Below are 22,695 nucleotides of genomic sequence, written 5' to 3'. Positions count from 1 at the left end.
ACATAGCCTTCGTGGTTGCTGCACCGCACTTGTGGAATGCGCTGCCAGTGAATCTGAGAGGGGCTGCGTCGTTGGCTGTGTTTAAACGCCTCCTCAAGACATTTTTATTTCCAGAACCATCCTAATTTGCTCATCTTTTTGTTTCTCTATTTGCCTGTCGTTGGTCTGGTTTTGTTTTTGTTCTTATGTTGCCCTCCCTTTGTTAATGTAAGGCGCTCTGTTCTTTGTATAGCACCGTAGAGATGCTTTGTATTATTATTATTATTATTATTATTATTATTATTCCTTAAACCAACTCAGTTCCCTTGGGAGTATACAGCCTGTGCAACATTAATTACGCGGTATTCGGCTAAATCAATCACAAGAACCATCTCTGCACTAACGGGTACCCAGTTACCCCAAGGTGGAGGGTTCAAACATAAATATATACATGCAGATGTCTTGCTCATGAACACAAGTGTCACGACCAGGATTCGAACCCACACTCTGCTCAACAGAAACACCAGAGCTCGAGTTTGATGCTCTCATCCCTTGGCAACAACAGAAATAACCTGGGCCCAATTTCATAGAGCTGCTTCAGCACAAAATCTTGCTTAAGCGAAAAAATCCTTGCTTAGTAAAATCAGATTACTGGCCAAGACTCACTCAATTGTTATGCTGAGTAAACAACAGCTAAATACCAGTCACAAGCAATGTACATGTATATGGCATGACATTTTGGCCAGTAACATGTGTAAAATTAGCGTGCTACTTTCGTGCTTAAGCAAAAATATTGCTTAAGCAGCTCTATGAAATTGGCCCCGGCTCTTAACGACTCGGCCATGACACTCAAGTAACCTTTAGTACTCATTCTTGCTAGCTACTTTACCTGGTACTTCTGTCCGTCGATGTCCACACAGGGGCAGTCTGGTTTAGACACACATTCACCTTTTGAAGTCTTAAAAGACCCTGGTGGACAGACGCATGCAATACTGCAGCTCTGGTTTCCACATTCTCTACCTAGATCAGCGCAAGTCCTCTGACAGCTACAGATTTCACGATACACCAACGGTGGAAAGCAAACTGATCAGAGAAAGTAACAAACAAAGTAATTAATAATAATAATTTTAAAATATTCGATTCATACTACCTCCTGGAGTGCGCCCCCATTACAATCTGAGGACGAGGCGGCCACGAACGCAAGTCTATGCCGAATGATGATGATGTTACCTCTAGCCAACCTCGTTCCCAGGGGTGATCGATCTCACCACGCCATTTATTTCCCAGCATGCCTTGCTCCATCATAACCCCTGGAATTGGCCAATTTAAATGTGCTATATGCTAGCACATTTAAATGAGCCATTAATGAGCGTACATATTCATTGTTCAATATTTTCTATGCGCCCACGGATGTCTTTCGTCTTAAAAGAATGTTTTTGTTTTTAAAAAACGTGTCCGTGTCATAAAAAACGCAGGCGTGCTTGCAAACTTAAAACTATGCTCACACACTTGACATCTAATGTACATGTATAGCCAATTTCCTGAGCCAACCAGCGTTGTTTCCTAGTACATCACTACCAGGGGTTAGTGTCGAGAGGTATCGATACGGCGCGCCGCCCATGGTAGCGAGGCTGACCTTTAGCTACCGGGCAATCTCAGTGGTCTCAGTGGTAAGACACTGCTCTATAAATGCAATCATGGGTTCAAATCCCACCCGAGTAATATGCCTGTGATTTTTTTTTTTCACAGAGCTCGGGAAAGTACTGAGTTTTTCAATTATTATAACATCGGTGTATATTGGTAAAACTCTGAAATTTAATTGAATTGAATGATTTATTCGTCAAGTTTATTCGACAACATATAAAACATTAAAATGTAAAAATTAATTAATTTATTAAATAAATAAATAAATAAAAATTCATAATAATAATAATAATAATAATAATAATAATAATAATAATAATAATAATAATAATAATAATAATAATAATAATAATAATAATAATAATAATAATAATAATAATAACAATAATAATAATAATAGAATCAAATCCATCGCTCAGTGACACTTTTATTCACTTATGCAAAGTTCCAACGCATAATGAAGACCATTAATTATGGCAGAAAATGCGCTGGTAAGAGATACTTTTTTGTAAAAAAAAAAAAAAAAATGAAAATACAAATGATTTTGACTAGAAGTCTTACCAGGAGAGGTTGTAGTTGGTCTGACTGTTGTAGTTGGTCTAACTGTCGTCATTGGTCTGCATTCACAACAGCTAGCCGTATAGTAAACAATCTCATTCTAGATAAAAAAAAACACAATAAAAATGTTGTCAGGGAACACCCAACATCAATGACACAAAGCATAGGAGTGCGTTTTGGCGACTCCAACCAGAAACATTGGTTATCTGTTGAGCGTTTTCGCGTGTTTGGTTGAGCGCAGTGACGATGCTGTTCAGACCAACCGGTAACCGACTTGTTGAGTTGGTGGGGCTTTGGTTGGGGTCGCCAAAACGCACCCCAGGTTAATAGTTCCTGATAAACACAATCTCTATTGCAGAGTTGGCAGCATGAGGAGCAAGTTCGAGTGTGCACCATGGTTAACTAAAGGTATGACCATTTACACTCAAAAACACAGCGCATTGCTTTTGTAACATAGCAGTTCAGAGATTTTTACTCACCGGATTGGGACAGTCTACTAGGTTACAGTGACCCTCCATGCACTTGAGACCAGACGGTAGACAAGTACAGACCTGACAGTTTCCCCTGTTGAACTCATAATAATACTACAAAAACAAGGAGGAGAGTAAAATCAGTTATTTACAATTAATATATACAGAGGGACTCCGAGGTTATTTGCCAGTTGTGTTATCCGCTCATTTTCAAAAAGATTCAAGTCATAATGAAAACGGGAACAAAATACAAATCTCTTAACTCACACTAAAATGGTATGAAATGCCACTGCAGCTAATATTTGGGGAATTTTTTTTTTTTAACATGTACATAATGCAAAGATAACTACATGTACCTCAACGTATCTGTTTTCTTCTGCTACGAAACAGCCCTGGCCTGGTGTAGTTGAAGGAGCTGCAGCTACCATAATAAAACAAAATCATTGAGTTATAATAATAATAATAATAATAATAATAATAATAATAATAATAAAAACTTGTAATGGGCACATATCCACCCTGCTGGGCCCATTTTTATAGAGCTACTAAGCACAAAAATTTGCCAAGCATGAAATTTTTGCCTTCATAAAAACAGGTTTGTCAACCAAATGTCCATGTGGTTTTCAGGATAAGCCAACAACAGCTGAATACCAGTAACAGGCAATATCCATCAAATGGAAATTGTGTTGGTAATCCTGTTTTTATCAAGGAAGAAATTTCATGCTAAGCAAATTTTAGTGCTTAGCAGCTCTATGAAATTGGGCCCTGGTTGGTCGAGACGCAGTAAAACCAAAGTAAAAGAAAAAAACAACATTAGTCCTGTGGAATGGGATAAGTTTTAAGAGGAGATTTTAATTTTGTGATACAATGACTAGAGCAAGCTAGTCGAAATGTTGAGACCAATTTAAGAACTCACTCTGGCGTAGCGCAGTTAATCACGATCCCGTAAGCTTACATTGTAAATAGTAGTTCCAGCAAATTTTCTATATCTTCTGCCCAGGTACATTACACATACATGTAGTAGTTAAAAGTAAGACAGTTTTTTTTAAAACCTGAGAAGTCTCCCGAACAATGCGATAAATCTACTCCGCGGAAGTAGAATATATAGCAAGACAGTTCTCTAAAGAACAAACTCTACCTGGCAAGTAGATACACACATGGTGTTACTGCAAACCAAATATATTTTCGGGACATTTTTTAACTCATTTCTCAAAAACTACAGCACCTCAGCAAGATCTTTCTACCATCATTATCTTCGAACCGTGTAAGTTTAATGTCAATCTGTGGACTTTGTGTATTGTGCTTCAAAAAGTACAATTTAAGCCATGAATTCATAGACGAACTTGAACAATCACAAATGTAACATTTGTACTTACTTGTTGTTGGAACAGATGTTGTTGATTCTGTAATAACAAAAAATAGTTGTTTTTTTCAGATTTTTTTAATTGTGAATAGAGTCAAACATAATCATAAAGAACATATTTAAGGTACATGTAAGGTCGTGGGTTGGACTCCCACTCAAGTGATTTGCCTGTTGGTTTTGATTCACATGACTCGGCAGTGCTTGACAGATGGGTGTTAAAGCCATTGGACACTTTTGGTAAACAGTATTGTCCAAGGCCCACACTTCTATACAAAATAACAAACCTGTGAAAATTTAGGCTCAATCGGTCATCGGAGTCGGGAGAAAATAATGGGAAAACGCACCCTTGCTTCCGCACGTTTCCTCGTGTCATGACATGTGTCCAAAATAAATTCGTAATTCTCGCTATCGAGAATTGATATTGTTTTAATGTTATTTTGGGTAAACTAACTGAGCACATGAGTAACCTCCCCATCTTAAAGACACTGGACACCTTTGGTAGTTGTCAAAGACCAGTCTTCAAAATAGGTGTATGTCAACATATGCATAAAATAACAAACCTGTCAAAAATGCTAACTTTGAGTTATTATGTACCAATAGTGTCCACTGACTTTAAGTCCAGTGCGAAAAGCCCAGGAAGTTTCCCTCCCAGGTATCTTACACGACCCGGATGGGTAGTTTAACCGACCCACTTCTGTCTGGTTAATTTGCCCCGTCCCTCATGTAAGCAAAATCCTCCGTTCCCCTGACCCGGCTGCCACACCAACACAGCAAACCATGCCAAACACTACACAGTTATACTCTAATATCCCATATATTAGGATGGCACGGTTGGCTTGTGCGTAAAGCGCTCGCCTCTCACCAAGGTGACCCCGGTTCGATTCTCGGTCGGGGCCATATGTGAGTTGAGTTGTGCGTTGGTTCTCTGCTGTGCCACGAGGGTTTTACAGACTAATCCTCCCTCAGGAAAAAATCAAACACTTTCGATCTTAGCTGTGCTCCGTGGTCATAATGGGTTGATGTGGCTGGCAGCTGAATGCGCCCTTGCATGCCTGCTTCTTGAACACGTTGTAGCCGCGTCCTTCGCAATTCAGCTCTAGCTGCGAGTAAGGACGATTAGCCCCCCAAGTTATTAATATTATTGTTATTATATTACCTTCTGTAGTAGTCTGTAAAGTAACCGTTGTGTGCACAGTTGCTACAAAGGAAACATACACAAAAATAACATATTTCATTTTTGGTTTGATTTAATAAAATAAAATAAAATTTTAAACTGTTTTCGTTTTCTCTAAGGAATTGGCAAAAAAAAATCTTGTCTCACATGTAGATCACAGATTTACACAAAACTTACACGGTCTAAAGATGATGATAGTAGAAAACATCCCTTGAAATGTTTCTGTCTGAAATATCATTTGATGAGAAACATCTCAAACTTCTTTGTCAGTTTAAATACAATGGTGGATCACATAAAAGGCTTAACAGTGCCAGCAACTGTTTTGTAATGTAATTTTATTCCTTTAAAGACACTGGATACGATTGGTAATTGTCAAAGACCAGTCTTGTCACTTGGTGTATCTCAACATATGCAAAAAATAACAACCCTAAAAAAATTTGAGCCCAATTGGTCTTCGAATTTTCGAAACAACAATGAAAGAAAAAACACCCTTGTCACACGAAGTTGTGTGCTTTCACATGCTTGATTTCGATACCTCAAAATCTAATTCCGAGTTCTCAAAATCAAAACTTGTGGAAAATTTCTTCTTTCTCAAAAACTGTGTTACTTCAGTTTCTCACAATGTTTTGTACTATCAACCTCTCCCCATTATTCGCTACCAAGTAAGGTTTTATGCTGATAATTATTTTGATAATTATTTTAGTGGCCGGTGCCTTTAAATCACAGATAAAGTAAAGAAAACTTACTTGAAGCTGACACACATTCGCAGCATTTTTGTGGATCATCGTATGTGACTAACTGCTCACCCTGCAAGAAAAACAAACAAAGTAAACAAATATTATATTTATCTTTTTTACAAGTCGCCCTACCTATCATTGCCCCTGTTAATCTGGGCCCTAAATAATCCCAAATCCGTTATGACTCCTTATGAGCATGCAGCGCCGGCATCCAAACGGGCCCACAGGTTTTACAATCGTTACCCTCCAAAGTACCCGCTAACACTCCCGGGCGAAGAGAAGCATTTATAGTTAACTACCTTTCAAAACGATACATCCCTTCTACCAATGAGTTTGTTAACATTGAATTACATGGGTCATTAAACTAATAGATGAGTAGTTAATCTGCTTGGGGTTGTGAATGATTGATTTAAGTTCACTGTTTGGAAAAGGAGTTACATGGAGATAACAGCCGTCATCCCGTGACACTTGTGTCCTTAAGCAAGACACTTAACTATTGCTTCGTCCTTCGGATGGGACGTAAAGCCGTTGGTCCCATGTGTTGTGTAAACGCATGTAAAATAACCCAGTGCACTTATCGAAAAGAGAAGGGGTTCGCCCTGGTGTTCCTGGCTGGATTGGCAGCATATTGCGCCACAGCACCTTGTAAACCATTACATGGTGCTTAAGGATTAGGTCTTATATCTCAAAATTCGCCCCACTCCTTGCAGTAATAATACCTGGCACTTTGTATCCTTTGGCAAAAGGCGCGTTATAAATACGGTTATTATTATAACAGGTGTGAGTTGTCAAGTGAAAATGATTTCATTCTAGCCTCTTTTTTTGTAATGAGGTGGAGCTTTCTCAGAAATTACCATGTTTTGTTTTTCTTTGTGTGTTTTAAGAGCAAGGGCGGATCCTATTAAATCATTACAAACAAGTAAACTCTAACAGGAAACAGGTATGGAAGAACATACATGGGCCCAATTTCATAGAGCTGCTAAGCACAAAAATTTGCTTAGCATGAAATGTCTTCCTTGATATAAACAGGATTACCAACCAAATTTCCACGTGATATTCAGGATAAGCAAACAACAGCTGAATACAAGTAACAAGAAAAATGCAACAAATGAAATTGTTGTTGGTAATCCTGTTTTTATCAAGGAAGAAATTTCATGCTTAGCAAATTTTTGTGCTAAGCGACTCTATGAAATTGGGCCCAGGTGGAATGGATATAAACGCGGGCAGTGAGTACCAGGTGGGCTTTTTTGGGTGGGGGGGGGGCATTGTTTTACCACAGAAGGAAATATCTCATGCCTTAATGGATGACAGACTTACAGGTTCACATGTCTTGTGGCACGCTGGGTTGCAAAAGTATTCATTGGTTACACAAATACACTCGTGGCAATCATCTGGTATCATAGAAGAACCAGTCTGTAAGAAATTTGTAAACAAAAACAAAACAAAAAGAATTAGCCATTTTAAACTGCTTACCAGATGTCTAAAGAAGACTGGATGGCTGCTACGCAAGAATGCTTAGTGGTTTAAAGGGTCTATGTAACTTTTGTAGGACAAAAAACACAATGTCCACAGATTTACACTAAACTTACACAGTTTGAAGATAATGTTAGTAAAAAAGCTTCCCTGAAAATACTATGTGCTGAGGTGCTGTAGTTTGGGGAAAATGAGTAAAACAACATCATGAAAATAATTTTCGTCTCATGACATTGTTTTACTAATTTCTCAAAAACTACAGATTTGAAGGGAAGCTTTCCACTATCATCATCTTCAAACCCTGTAAGTTTAATGTAAATCTATGGACATTTTGAAAAAGTACCCAAATCCTTTAAAACAGATACATTGAACTACTGAGAGTAAGCAGAAAAATTAGGAAACAGAAACCCCAAAATAATATTCTTTATCCCCGATGCAAATTTAACATCTCTAGTGTCCAGTGGCGTTAAACTATCGATGCATCTGTAGTTGTCGCTACAAAAGCTCATGCAGTTTTTTTTAATGTAATTAGTTAGTCTTTTAGTGATCCCACTTTCCTTTCGATGTGATGTGCTAAATGAACTTCTCAGTTTACCTACCTCACAAACTTGCTTCATTGTCGTAGTATAGGGCACTGTTGTTGTCTCGATGGTCGTCTGTCCCGATGTTGTAGTGGTTGTCGTGGTAATAATCTCAGTCGTTGTCACAACTACCGTTGTAGTTGGTTCTGGGATAGGTGTTGTTTTTGTTACACTGGGTGTGGTCGCTAAATGAAGTTAGACGAAAACCACGTTAAAAAATGAGAATACATACATACAACTAACTATTTGCTAAGCGCCTTTACATCAAGATCAATGCGCTGAAAAGAGCAAGACCAATGGAACGATAAATACAACAAATTACATCTGATACAAATGAGTTTTGAGAGAATTTTTGAACAATGTCAAAGAAAAAGCATGTGATAATCGTGGCACCATTGTGTGCCATACAAATCCATTCAGAATTGTGTATGGGTGTTCACCGTCTCTTTTTTAAAATCTTTTATGCAAGTCGCCAGACACACTTCAAGGTGTGGGCTACAATTACTTTTGTCCAGAGGCCATTGCCACCTACTCCTAGGGCTGAAACAGGGTTACCCCCTTTCACAGTCCATACGGATGTACATGTAGGCTTGGGTAATATCAGTGCGAAGCCTGGCCGGTAGAGCAGAAAGCACTACCTCCCCAATTTGATATGTAGCAAGTGTCACGACCGGGATTCAAACCCACACTCTGCTGATCAAACACCAGTGCTTGAATCCGGTGCTCTAAACCGCTCGGCCATGACACTTTTACTAATAATAATAGTGGCTTCTAGCTAGTGTGCGTTCAATTAGGCTTGGGTATCATCAGTCCAAAGCCTGGCCGGTAGAGCAGAGCAGCACTACCTCCCCAATTTTATATGTAGCAAGTGCCACGACCGGGATTCAAACCCACACTCTGCTGATCAAACACCAGAGCTTGAATCCGGTGCTCTTAACCGCTCGGCCGTGACACGCTCTTATGTTACTACGCAAAAGCTTGCCCCGAATCATATGACCTAACCACTGTCTCTGGGTGCGTTCGTTTAGCTTCCCTGGGTCACCCCGGTCTGCCCCGGTACGTTCGAATAGCTTTGACGGGGCTCACTGGGGGCTCACCCGGGTGACCTGAGGTGCATGCCGTCACCTCGAGAGGGCGAGTGTGATCGTTCGTTTAGCCTTTGTCAGGGGCTCACCCCACTGAGCACCGCGGGGTAAACCCAGGGAAGCTAAACGAACGCACCCTCTATAGTCTGAGGAATTAAAACTTAAGTGCTGATCACGCAAGTCACGTACCAGACATTATTCAAATCTAACATGCGAATGGCTTATTAGAAACACTTTTTTATCTGGACTTACTTTGACATCCGGGTGTGTAGGAACACTCTTTGGTGTAGTTATACATACAGGTACAAACCTCACATGGACCTTGATGCCACATATCACCAATCTTAAGTCACAACAAAACAATAAATAAAGATAATAATAATAATGGAAGTGTCGTGGCTGAGTGGTTAAAGCCATTGGACACTTTCGGTAAACAGTATTATCCAAGGCCCACACTTCGTGTATCACAACTTATATATAAAATAACAAACCTATGAAAATTTAGGCTCAATCGGTCATCGGAGTCGGCGGGAAAACCCACCCTTGTTTCCGCACGTTTCTCCGTGTCATGACATGTGTTTAAAATAAATCCGTAATTCTTGATAGCGAGAATTGATACTGTTTTAATGTTTTCTCAAAAAGTAAAGCATTTCATGGAATAATATTTCAAGGGAAGTCTTTAACCATTACCTTCTGTAAACCCTGAAAGTTATATGTAAATCTGTGAACTTTTTTTGGTTTTTTTTGTTCTGAAAGTGTCCAATGGCTTTAAGAGCACCAACTTCAAGCTACATGTACATGGTGTTTATGATCAGCGGAGTGTGGGTTCGATTCCCAGTCATGACACTTGTGTCTTTAAAGCCATTATACACTTTCTGAACAGAACGAAAATTAAAAGTTCACAGATTTACAAATAACTTACAAGGTTTACAGAAGGTAAAGATGAAAGACTTCCCTTGAATTATTATTCCATGAAATGCTTTACTTTTTGAGAAAACATTAAAACAATTATCAATTCTCGATTTTTAAAATAAAGGATTCATTTTAAACACATGTCATGACACGGTGAAACGCGCGGATACAAGGGTGTGTTTTCCCGTTTTTTTCTCCCGACTCCGATGACCGATTGAGCTTAAATTTTGGGAGGCTAATCATCCTTACTTGCAGCTAGAGCTGAATTGCGAAGGACATGGCTACAACGTGTTCGAGAAGCAGGCATGCAAGGGCCCCTTTGGCAGCCAGCCACATCAACCCATTATGACCACAAAGCATAGCCAGAGATCAAAAGGGTTCGAGTTTTTCCCCAAGGGAGGAAAACCGGACGGTCTGAAAAACCCTCGTGGCACAGCAGAGAACCAACGCACAACTCAACTCACATAATAGCCCCGGCCGGGAATCGAACCGGGGTCACCTTTGTGAGAGGCAAGCACTTACCGCACACGCCAACCATGCCCCCCCTTATTATTATTATTGTTATAAATAATTATTATTAATATTCACCTGATATTGTTGATCAAGGAAAATACAGGCACAGTCAGATGCCTTGGTGAAGCAGTGACCATTGGCATCAGGTAGCGTTCCAGTGGAGTCACATAGACAGTAAGTACAGGGTGTCCAGTTCGGTGGACACACCAAATCATGGTCGCACTTCTCAATGCAGTGACAATGTGGGTCACAATCTGGGAAAAAAAATGTTTTTAAAGGAACATGTTGCCTTGGATCGGCCGAGTTAGTCTTTGAAAAATATTTGTAACCGTTTGTTATAAAATGCATATGGGTAGAGAGATGTTGTAAAAGTAGAATACAATGATCCACACAAACATGCCTCGAAATTACACGGTTTTCTTTTTACCTCGTCGACTAACACGGTCGGCCATTTATGGGAGTCAAATTTTTGACTCCCATAAATGGCCGACCGTGTTAGTTCGCAAAGTAAAAGGAAAACCACGCAATTTCAAGGCAAATTTGTGTGGATCATTGTATTCTACTTTTAAAACATCTTTCCAACCATATGCATTTTATAACAAACAGTTAACGCTTTTTATAGACCAACTCGTCCAATCCAAGGCAACATGTTCCTTTAAGCAAAGTACATTTGAGGCAAATGACACCAATGCGACAGTCCTGAAAATATTGTCTCTGAGAGGGCAAGGCAATTTTCACTTTGCAAAGTTCATTCCAATTCTATGGGATACATTTGATTGGGCACCCGGCCAAGACTAGGGCAACAGAGGCAATGTCTGTAGCTGACTGTTTTGGGAGCAGAAAGGCCTCTCCCGGGTTAACTGAATTGGGGGCACTGTTTAATTTTGAGTTGCCCGAATGCGCCATATTTTTTACTGCGTGAGAGCGCTCTCAATAGTTTTTTATCACTTCTGGTGGGTATACGCGATTTGCCTGCACGGTCTTATTGTTCCTTATGAATATGATGTCAGTGGTGGTAATGTGTTCGAGTCTGTAATACCTGTTTTGGGTATGAATGAATAAACCTGGAACTGATACAAATATGTTTGAGAGCGCCCTCACACGATGAACAAATACAGCGCATTGATCCAGACTTACAAAATATTGGGGGCGTTGTTGGCGGGAAGGTTTGCTCCTTAATCGTTGTTACTGCTTCTGAAATTATGAAAGAAAGAAAAACTCAAATGATGGAATAAAACTATATAGAATCTGAAGAAAAAGATGCATTATACATAGGTTGTAGCGTAATTCAAACACAAATAATAATAATAATAATAATATCGAAGTCTTATACGTGTATAGCGCACATATGTACCAAAGAAGGTACTCAAGGCGCTGAGTATGTACAAACTTTCAGAAAGATGGGTTATTGAAGTGATGAATTCTTAGACCCAATTATGTAGCACTTATAAGGGTTTACAAGGTATTACGCCGCATACAGCAGCCACAGCCAGGAACACCGGGGCGAACCCCCTTCTCTTTTCAAAAGTGCACTGGGTTCTTTTACATGCATTACACAACACATGTGACCAACGGCTTTATGAACCATCCAAAGGACAAAGTGTCACGGCTGGGGAAACATGTATCTCAAAAAAGAAATGAATTTTTCGCATGTTACACACATGCAGCTTGATTGTATACATGTACATGTACAGTGTACATGTACATCTACATTTATAGAGGATTTTACAATAAAATGGGTACGTAAATCAAAGGTAAATTGTACATATTTTATAGGCACTCATCAACAAGTTTGGTAATGGACCCTTCCCGAGAAATATGCTAATTACATTCACGCATGCGTACAGACCCTATTGGTTGGCAAACACCCTAGAGTTGTGCACTAAGCAGACGCGCAATCGCGTCTGCGTCACGCACCCATTAGCCGTGTACAAAACAGCGCGATGTTTTCCTCATTTTGCCAACCAAAACGTTACTGCCCAAGCGCTATGTGCAATTTACATTATTTCATGGGAAGGGTCTATTGTCAAAGACCAGTCTTCTCACTTGGTGTATCCTAACATATGCATAAAATAACAAACCTGTGGAAATTTGGGCTCATTTGGTCATCGAATTTGCAAGAGAATAAAAAAGAAAGAAAGAAAAACACCCTTGTCGTGTTACTTTGTGTGCTTCTACATGTAGATTCATAGTAAAGGGCTTCAGCTAAAGTCTTTTATTATTTAAGTGAGAAACAAACATCTTTCCCAAAAACTTTATTTCTTCAGAGGGAGCCATTCCTCACAATGTGTTTATACTATCAACAGCTCTCCATTGCTCGCTACAAGTAAGATTTGATTATTTTTAGTCATTACCAACAGTGTCGAGTGCCTTTTAATTGATAAGGACTTAATAGAATCTAGTTTAATTGTTTAGAATCTTACCTGTTGTAACTGTCGTCGACAGAGTAGGTTTCTCAGATGTGGATGGAATAACTGGAAATCAAAATAAATAAACAACTTTTTTATGGCATGTTGTGGCTGAGCGATCAAGAGCATCGTCTCAAGCTCTGACATTTTTTGATCAGTAACAAGTGGTATAGCTCTGTTGGCAGTGTCCCTATAGTTGTACCGATTCTCAAATTTAAATTTAAATCCGTAGGATTTGAAACTTTGCATGGTGGAAATACAATATAGAAAGGTTTGCGGTAACACCATGTACTGACTATCTATGAGTTGGGGTGGTTCTGAAAAGAAACATTGGTTTCAACTCTCAACTCTCAACTCTAGAGTTGAAACCAACGGTACTTTTCAGAACCACCCAAACTCCTACATGTACATGGTGTTACCGCAAACCTTTCTATAAATATAAATCCATTTAACTTCATTATAGGATTGCGGTACTTTTTGTTACACAAAACACAATGTCCACAGAATAACAATAAACTTACACAGTTTGAAGATAATGATAGTAGAAGGCTTCCCTTAAAATATTACTTACTGAGGTGGAGTTGTTTTTGAGAAATGAGTAAAACAATGTCACAAAAATACAGTTTGAATGCTAAAATACAATGTAACTCTCTTCTCACTGAGCAAATTATTATTTATGTGACTTGTTTTACTAACTTCTCAAAAACTGCAGCACCTCAGTAAATAACATTTTAAGAGAAGTTTTCTATCATCATTATCTTCCAACTGTGTAAGTTTTATGTAAATCTGTGGACATTGTGTTTTGTGTCCTACAAAAAAAAACAGACCCTTAAAATCTGGTTGTGAAGTCATGGACTCTCGGAAAAGTGAACTTATAATCACTGTACTAGCCAAGAACCCCATAGGAGAAGACTTCCGCAGGAAGGTTGCTTAAGTTTTAGATGTGGGCGGGAAAACCCCCAAAAAATTATTCCCAAGAAAATCCTTGCATTCATGGAGGGACTGAAAACCCAATTCAAGTGAAAAAAAAAGAAAATTGGGGGCTAATCGTCCTTACTCGCAGCTAAGAGCTGAGTTGCGAAGGACACGGCTACAACGTGTTTGAGAAGCAGGCATGCGAGGGCACCTTTGGCTGCCAGCCGAATCAACCCATTATGACCACGGAGCACAGCCAAGATCAAAAGTGTTTGATTTTTCCCCGAGGGAGGAAAACCGGATAGTCTGAAAAACCCTCAGGGCACAGCAGAGAACCAACGCACAACTCAACTCACATATGGCCCTGGCCAGGTATCGAACCGGGAACACCTTGGTGAGAGGCGAGCGCTTTAAAGGAACACGTTGCCTTGGATCGGTCAGTTGGTCTTTCAAAAGCGTTTCTAACCGTTTGTTATAAAATGCATATGGTTAGAAAGATGTTTTAAAAGTAGAATACAATGATCCACACAAATACGCCTCGAAATTGCGTGGTTTTCTTTTACTTTGCGAACTAACACGGTCGGCCATTTATGGGAGTCAAAAATTTGACACCCATACATAAATGGCCGACCGTGTTTGTCGACGAGGTCAAAGGAAAACCACGCAATTTCGAGTGCTACTTGTGTGGATAATTATATTCTACTTTTACAACATCTCTCTACCCATATGCATTTTATAACAAACGGTTACAAATGCTTTTCAAAGACTAACTCGACCGATCATATGCATTTTATAACAAACGGTTGAAAACGCCTTTCAAAGACCAACTCGTCCGATCCAAGGCAACGTGTTCCTTTAAGCACAATCCAAACATGCCACCCAAAAGGATTCAAACCGGGTTCAAAGTAGTGCCCCCGGTGGGACTCAACAGGGTTCCAAGAGGTAGAAGGTTAAGGAAAGAAACAAACTACTACGCCAACCCAAACATCCTTATCTTGGGGAAATTAAAAAAATTCAAAGTAATAAATTTAGTGGGCTTACTGAGAGGACAGCCGTAGAGCTCCACACGCATGTATGGCTTCGTAGTAAATCTCTGGACATCGATATAAACATAATCTGCAACAATACTTAGTTTAAACTTCTGAATCACTGGCGTTATACCATCCGATGTGAAAGTCTGCAAGATATATGTTTAAAAAAATTGTTAATGGCTTGACACTCCTTAGCCCTTCTCGAAGGTTAATTAATGACAACACAACACACATGAGTTCTTATCTTATCTTATCTTATGGATAGGAACAGGTATAACAGGAGCACGTTGTCAATAGGTAAAAGAACCCAGCGCATTTATCCACAAAAAAAGGGTGTGTGCAAATCTGATCGGTCTTACTCTTAATGAGAATGTTATGCAGCATGTAACATAATTTATTTTATTTTATTTATTTTTGTAATGCTTGTCGCCAGACACACTTCAAGGTCACTTCAAGTTGTCGGCTAAAGTAAATCAACTATTAGTACAGGCTTCCATTGCCACCTACTCCTGGGGCTGACACAGAGTAACCCTCTTTACAGTCCATACGGAAATAACGGCTTATTGCGCCAAAATAGTGACCAAATATTGTTGTGTCTGTATGCTATAATATTGATCGAATTTATAAAAACATTGTAAATCGCACACTGAAGCTAAGTGCAAAAAAGATACATCTGAGAATGAACTTGTTTTGTGTGTCATTCAGTCTTTTAAATCAAGTTTTGACTTTTTTTAAAATGCGTGTATACGTAAAAGATATTTGTTTTCGACAGAATATGTTCATACCTCAAACCCATCTGATGTCTCTACAATATGTCTTATATCATCTCCTTGCGTGTTTTTATATTCGACGGTGAACTCAGACACAAATCCATCGGCGTGGTTTTCAGCACCAATCACGGTGATGGCCGTAACTTGTCTTGTCTCTATGAAATGCACCTAAGACAGAAAGAAATTAATACTTTGTCACCTTTACTTCAAATTTCAAAGAGTTGGGGTAGTTTAAGTGCAATACAAAACAAACGTCCATCGATTTACATTTAACTTTACACAGTTTAAAGGCAGTGGACACTATTTGTAATTACTCAAAATACTTGTTAGCATCAAAACTTACTTGGTAACGAGCAATGGAGAGCTGTTGATAGTATAAAACATTGTGAGAACCGGCTCCCTCTGAAGTAACGTAGTTTTTGAGAAAGAAGTAATTTTTCACTAAATATATTTGAATTGCATTTGAGACCTCAGCTGAGATCTCAAATTCAGGCATCTGAAAGCACGCACTTGCGACAAGGGTGTTTTTTCTTTCATTAATCTCTTGCAACTTTGACGTCTAATTGAGTTCAAATTTCCACAGGTTTGCTATTTTGTGTATATGTTGAGATACACCAAGTGATAGGATTGGTCTTTGACAATTACCAATAGTGTCCAGTGTCTTTAAGGATAATCATGGCGTAATTTCTTCTTTTATTTCTCTGAGCGCTTAGACACCTTCTTTTGGAAGTGCCAGTATTTTTATTCATGCTACCAGGACAGTTCAAAACAGGGTGTTTGCCTAAAATAAAATAGCCTTTGGACAAGGCAACAATCACGGCCATATTTCGTTGAGACCCCCTGCCCCCCTGCCCCCTTTCAATGTTGGTTCCAATTGCCGGTCTTCTTCTGCATTGAGCGGGGCGACGGGGGGGCATGGGAGACAATGAAATGTTTATCGTCAATGGGAAGTGGACTGGAAATGGTTTTATATACACGTTAGGAATGGGTGGCCCAAGCATGTTGGCCGGGATTGTAGGGATCAACCGAACATGTTTGTTACCTCCATGTACATGTCTCCCGTTGCACTTTCAGGAGCCCATGGCGTTCCATCTAGCAACCCGTGATTGCTTCGATCAATAATCGACGAATCCACATCAGAGAATGTGATGCTATGCTGCGTTTGTTCGTCCGTTAACAATGGGTACTGACACACTGGAAGAAACAGGAGAAGATGTTCAGACAACAATTCCATCAATCAATCAATCAATCAAAAGAAATTTATGAAGTACCAAAATCAAAAGTTTGCTTTAAGGCGCTGATGTATGGACACAAGCAGGAGGAACGTTATTGATGATACACCTCCTAAAACAGGTGAGCTTTCAAGAGTGTCTTAGATGTATGCAGTGAGGTGGTATCTCTGATGTTTAGTGGAAGTTTGTTCCAGATTTGGGTTCGTATATAGAAAATGATCTAGTGGCAAAAGAGACGCAATGGGTAAAGAACACTGGATAAGGGTATTCAAAACTATTGTTTTTTGCACAATTAAGACTTTTCCTTTAAACACAATATCAACCTCTACCCTCGCAGGTACCCATTTACACACCAAGGTAAGAGAGACAGTTACAGTAAAGTATATTGCTCAAGGACACAAGTGCCACGGCCAAGTTTCGAACCCGCACTCCGGTGTCTTAACCACCAGACCTTGAATTCATGAGGCTCTTAAAGCCATTATACACTTTCGGTACAGACAAAAACAAAAAAGTTCACAGATTTACAAATAATTTACAGGGTTTACAGAAGGTAATGGTGAAAGACTTCTCTTGAAATATTACTCCATGAAATGCTTTACTTTTTGAGAAAAGATTAAAACAATTATCAATTCTCAACAACGAGAATTACGGATTTATAGTAAACTTATGTCATGACACGGCGAAACATGCGGAAACAAGAGTGGGTTTTCCCGTTATTTTCTCCCGACACCGATGACCGATTGTGCCTAAGTCATGATACACGAAGTGAGGGACTTGGACAATACTGTTTACCGAAAGTGTATAATGGCTTTAACTGTCCCACAGTGAAACCCTTCAATGTTATAATAATAATAATTTGGGGGGGGGGGGCTAATCGTCCTTACTCGCAGCTAAGAGCTGAATTGCGAAGGACGTGTTCGAAAAACAGGCATGCAAGAGCGCATTCAGCTGCCAGCCACATCAACCCATTATGACCACGGAGCACATACAGCCAAGATCGAAAGTGTTTGATTTTTTCCTGAGGGAGGAATACCGGATAGTCTGGAAAACCCTCGTGGCACAGCAGAGAACCAACGCACAACTCAACTCACATATGGCCCCGACCGGGAATCGAACCGGGGTCACCTTGGCGAGAGGCGAGCGCTTGACGCACAAGCCAACCGTGCCACCCGAATGTTATCATACATTAGGTTAACCGGTTCAAGCCCTCAATATGGTACAAACCTGGCTCTGTTGTTCCAGGACCAGTTGAAGTTCCTGGACCTGAAATGGAAAATGTAAAAAATAAATTAGATTTTTAATTTTTTTTTTACAAATTCAAAATCTATGTATGCAGAGAATTGCAGCGAATCCAACCCAAGTAATATGCCTGTGATATTTGTTCACAGGACTCAGAAAAGTACTGAGTATACACACATCAGTGTATGGGTAAAAACCAAAATTAATATTCTTTATCCCTGTTGAAATTTAACATCTATTATATACATGTATGTCAGCGTCCTGTTCGAATGTCATTGCAATGTTAACTTCTTGACTGTTGCTTTGGGTGCGTGCTCTGAATAATAATTGACATAGGTTTCATGTATGAAATATTTCTCAGACTAAAATTTTCTTGGAAACCACATTCAAATAGAAGGGAATCATTTTTCCCAAACTTGATACATTATCAACAGCTGCAGTGCTTCCTACCAAGCAAGTTTTTTTATGGACACTTGGATCGGCCGAGTTGGTCTTTTGAAAAGCGTTTATAACCGTTTGTTACAAGATGCATATGGTTAGAAAGATGTTTTAAAAGTAGAATACAATGATCCACACAAATTGCATGGTTTTCGTTTTACTTTGCGAACTACATGTAACACGGTCGGCCATTTATGGGAGCCGACCGTGTTAGTCCACGGGGTTAAAGGAAAACCGTGCAATTTTGAGTGTGCATCATTATATTCTACCTTGACAATATCTTTCTAATCATATACATTTTATAACAAATGGTTACAAACGCTTTTCAAAGACCAACGCGATCGATCCAAGGCAACGTGTTCCTTTAACCATTATTGCTTCATCCTTCGGATGGGACGTAAAGCCATTGGTCCTATGGTGTGTAACGGACGTAAAAGAACCCAGTGCACCTTTCGCAAAGAGAAGAGGCTCGCCCCGGTGTTCCTAGTCTGATTGGCAGCATACAATGTACACTGCGCAACAGCAACTTGTAAACCATTCAGCCAAGTCACACTGCACCGATAACGAAAACGCTAACGATCACGGCGCAAAGAAAGAAAACGGATTTTATTGGTTGAATTGCTCCATGTAGAATACGCACACGCTAATAAATGTAACCAATAGAATGCGTTCTCTTTGCATCACATCTTTATTATACCTGTTGGGGTAGGACCTTCTGATGTGATAGGCTCTTCATGCTCAGATGTAAGATAATAAGGAAATAAAAGGGTAGCGACGAGTTATTCCAGGTACTTTTAAAGCCGGCAGGGTCGGCGGCCGTGTGCGGCTCGGGCCTTAATCGCACGGCAACGAGCCTGCAAGGTTTTAAACGGCCTTGAAGAACGAGTCACTACTCTTTTTTTCCCAGTCATAAATGCCCTTTTGTTAAAAAACGTAAACAAATACAGTATAGATACTTTAACAATTGAAAATTCAAGATTTGAAATATTAAAATTCGAGGTTTGAAATATTTTTTTTCGAGGCGCATGGGTTGTGTGTACGTGCGCGCCCTCAGATTATGCGCTGATAGCTATGATTTGCGCGTTGTGGGAAACCTGTCAAAGAGTGTGCGTGCCTGGATCAGGTGGCTCATTGTATACACCATACTGCGGTATCACTTCATGCTCAGATGCTGAGTTAAGACTAGTCCTATCTCCAGTGAGGACCAGTTACTCGTCCTAACTTAGGACTATCTATATAACAATAGTGGCTTCCTATAGTGTGTTGATGCTGAACGATTATTCAATTCAATTTAAAAAAAAACTTTCCTCAATAGGCAATTACATCAGCTGGCCAGATCCATGGCTAGAAATAGACAATATACAATTATTTAAAAATGTAAAGATTACTTGACAAAAAGAAAATGAGCAGATATGGAAAAGTGGGGTGAAACCACAGCAAGAGCGTCGACTTCAAGTTCTGGTGGTTAAGACATCAAAGTGTGGGTTTGAATTTCGGTCGTGGTACTTGTGTCTCCGAGAAAGATACATCAGTTGCTTCTTTTCACACATGTGTAAAAAATGGGTACCTGTGAGGGTAGAGGTTGATATTGCGTATGAAAAAGCCTTCTGACCACACGGCAGCCCGGGCTTTATACTCCCAGTGAGCTGAGAAAGATTTAAGGAATGTTATTGACTGCTTTTAATCGTGCAATGATTAAAACATGACTCCCTCGGTGATCCCCGGAGCGTTCTATTTGTTCCCGAGGCGAAGCCGAGGGAAAATAGAACGCTCCGGGGATCACCGAGGGAGTCATAGTTTTAACCAGCCTTGGGAAAATAGAACGCTCCGGGGATCACCTCGGGAGTCATAGTTTTAACCAGCCTTGGGAAAATAGAACGCTCCGGGGGATCACCGAGGGAGTCATAGTTTTAACCAGCCTTGGGAAAATAGAACGCTCCGGGGGATCACCGAGGGAGTCATAGTTTTAACCATAGCACTCGAAGCAGTCAATATTTGTATAATATTGAATGGAATTAATCAATTTAACAAATTACAGAATTCCTCACCTATTTCTGTTGTTGTTACAATGGTCGTTGTTGGTAAAGTTGTTGCTGTGGCATAAACAAAAATGAATGAAAAAGTTTACATTACATCACATAACAATTAAAATGTACATGTAATATAAGGCAGTACTATCCCATCAAGGTCATAGGTTTAATTTAGTTTTATTAGACTTTACACTGGCATAAAAAGGTGACCATGGCTAGCCTTATCTCGAGTTGCGACGAGTTACTCTTCCTAACCTACAGCTAGCCTTAAGTTTTTGATATCTCATATAGGACAAGTCCTAAGTTAGGACTAGTGCTAATCTTTGTGAAATCGCCCCCAGCACCTTCTGCCTCAAATAATGTCTCCTAATACCCATCCAACAGTTAAAAAAACATCCACCCCTCCGTGAAGGGGGGGGTGGGGCTTGAAGGTAGGCAGGCTTGATAATTACGCTCCATAAGATGAAAATGACAAAAAATAGTTAATGGCCTGACGTTTCGACCCTAGCAGAGTCTTTCTCGAAGGCTAAATGACAACACAACAAACATGAACAGGTAACTAAGTGAAACATAAGCAGTGAAGTGGAAATACATGAATGGGGTTAGAAAGCATACATGTACATAAAAAAGCAGGGGGTAAACAATGAATAGGGGGACAAAAAAAGGGGGGGGGTGAAGGGAAGGGACTGGCTTGACCACAAGCAAGAATATGGAAACACAAAGGACAACATCAAGGGTGGTGAGGTTGGGTAAAAAGTAATTTATATTAGTGAATGAGGCTCAGGCTAAAAGGCTATGGGGAAAAAAAGGAGACGGCAAAACTTTGAAAATGAAGCAGAAGAGTCCTAAATGCAGCACTAGAAAGCAATTACCATAAGAAAAGTTGAGTCTTTGGGTGCGTTCGATTAGCTTCTCTGGGTCGACCCCGCGGTGCTCATTCGGGTCAGCCCCTGACAAGAGCTAATCGAACGACCACTCACTCTCTCGTGGTGACGTCATGCACCTCGGGTCACCCCCAAGTGACCCACTCCACAAGCAGAGCACTGTGGGCTAACCCGGGTGACCTCCTGGAATGATGACAAAGCTATTCAAACGTACCGGGGGCAGACCGGGGTCGACCCAGAGAAGCTAATCGAATGCAACCATTGTATACCAAGAACTTAATCTTATTATTTTTCAAAATGGCAGAATTTCTGCTCCTCACCTTGCCCCTTGCACTCGCAGCATTTTGTTCTGTCGTTTTCATTCAGGTGTAATACTTCCCCCTGAATAAAACAAAAACAACAATGCTTTACTGCTCTATCTTGCTTATTACTGCTACTTAAAGGCAGTGGACACTATCGGTAATTACTCAAAATAATTATTAGCATAAAAACTTACTTGGTAACGAGTAATTAGGAGCTGTTTAGGAGTATAAAATATTGTGAGAAACGACTCCCTCTGAAGTAACGTTGTTTTCAAGAAAGAAGCAATTTTCCACAAATTTGATTTCGAGACCTCAGATTTAGAATTTGAGGTCTCGAAATCAAGCATCTAGAAGCACACAACTTCGTGTGACAAGGGTGTTTTTTATTGCATTATTATCTCGCAACTTTGATGACCAATTGAGCTCAAATGTTCACAAGTTTGTTAAATTGTTATTTTAGGCATATGTTGTGATACACCAAGTGAGAAGACTGGTCTTTGACAACTACCAATAGTGTCCAGTGATTTGAAATGCACTGGACACTATTAGTAATTACTCAAAATAATTATTAGTACAAAACCTTACTTGGTAACAAGCAGCGAAGAGCTGTTGATAGTATAAAAAATTGTGAGAAACGGCTCCCTCTGAAGTAAAGTAGTTTTTTTAAAAGAAGTAGTTTCTCAATAAAATATTTGAACTGATTTTGAGACCTCATGCGTAAGGTCTCAAAATCAAGCACTTGAAAGCACACAACTTCTGTCCATCTATTGATAAACATAATAATGTCCTTTTATATTGTCTGTTACTTAAAATGTTGCATCAGGAGATCAACTCGATAGTAATTTAGTGTCCTTTTTTAAAATCCATCAGGGGTGCTACTTTTGTATGGGGTTGACTCTCCTGTTTGTTTGTACATGTGATCTTTATCGTTCTTATTTTCTGTACGTTGCATTTTTA

General features: G+C 39.7%; 1 protein-coding gene across 1 annotated transcript in view; it reads right to left on the bottom strand.

Moving 5' to 3' along the window:
• Positions 1-22,695, bottom strand: part of LOC117305789 (SCO-spondin-like) — a gene marked incomplete at its 3' end in the record, with an annotated part of 73,017 nt that overhangs the window by 12,472 nt on the left and 37,850 nt on the right. The window contains 19 exon segments of the mRNA XM_033790664.1: positions 869-1,062; positions 2,185-2,281; positions 2,661-2,765; positions 3,008-3,072; positions 4,028-4,054; positions 5,171-5,212; positions 5,935-5,995; positions 7,243-7,338; positions 7,998-8,164; positions 9,317-9,407; positions 10,565-10,743; positions 11,627-11,683; positions 12,913-12,963; positions 14,854-14,989; positions 15,629-15,781; positions 16,656-16,807; positions 18,070-18,108; positions 20,571-20,615; positions 21,757-21,817. Of these exon segments, the coding sequence (XP_033646555.1) occupies positions 869-1,062; positions 2,185-2,281; positions 2,661-2,765; positions 3,008-3,072; positions 4,028-4,054; positions 5,171-5,212; positions 5,935-5,995; positions 7,243-7,338; positions 7,998-8,164; positions 9,317-9,407; positions 10,565-10,743; positions 11,627-11,683; positions 12,913-12,963; positions 14,854-14,989; positions 15,629-15,781; positions 16,656-16,807; positions 18,070-18,108; positions 20,571-20,615; positions 21,757-21,817 (1,818 nt within the window).

Source organism: Asterias rubens, unplaced genomic scaffold (assembly GCF_902459465.1).
Source record: "Asterias rubens unplaced genomic scaffold, eAstRub1.3, whole genome shotgun sequence".
NCBI classification, from domain to species: Eukaryota; Metazoa; Echinodermata; class Asteroidea; order Forcipulatida; family Asteriidae; genus Asterias; species Asterias rubens.
Note: the sequence above shows the minus strand (reverse complement) of the source record. Positions and strands in the feature narration are given on the sequence as shown.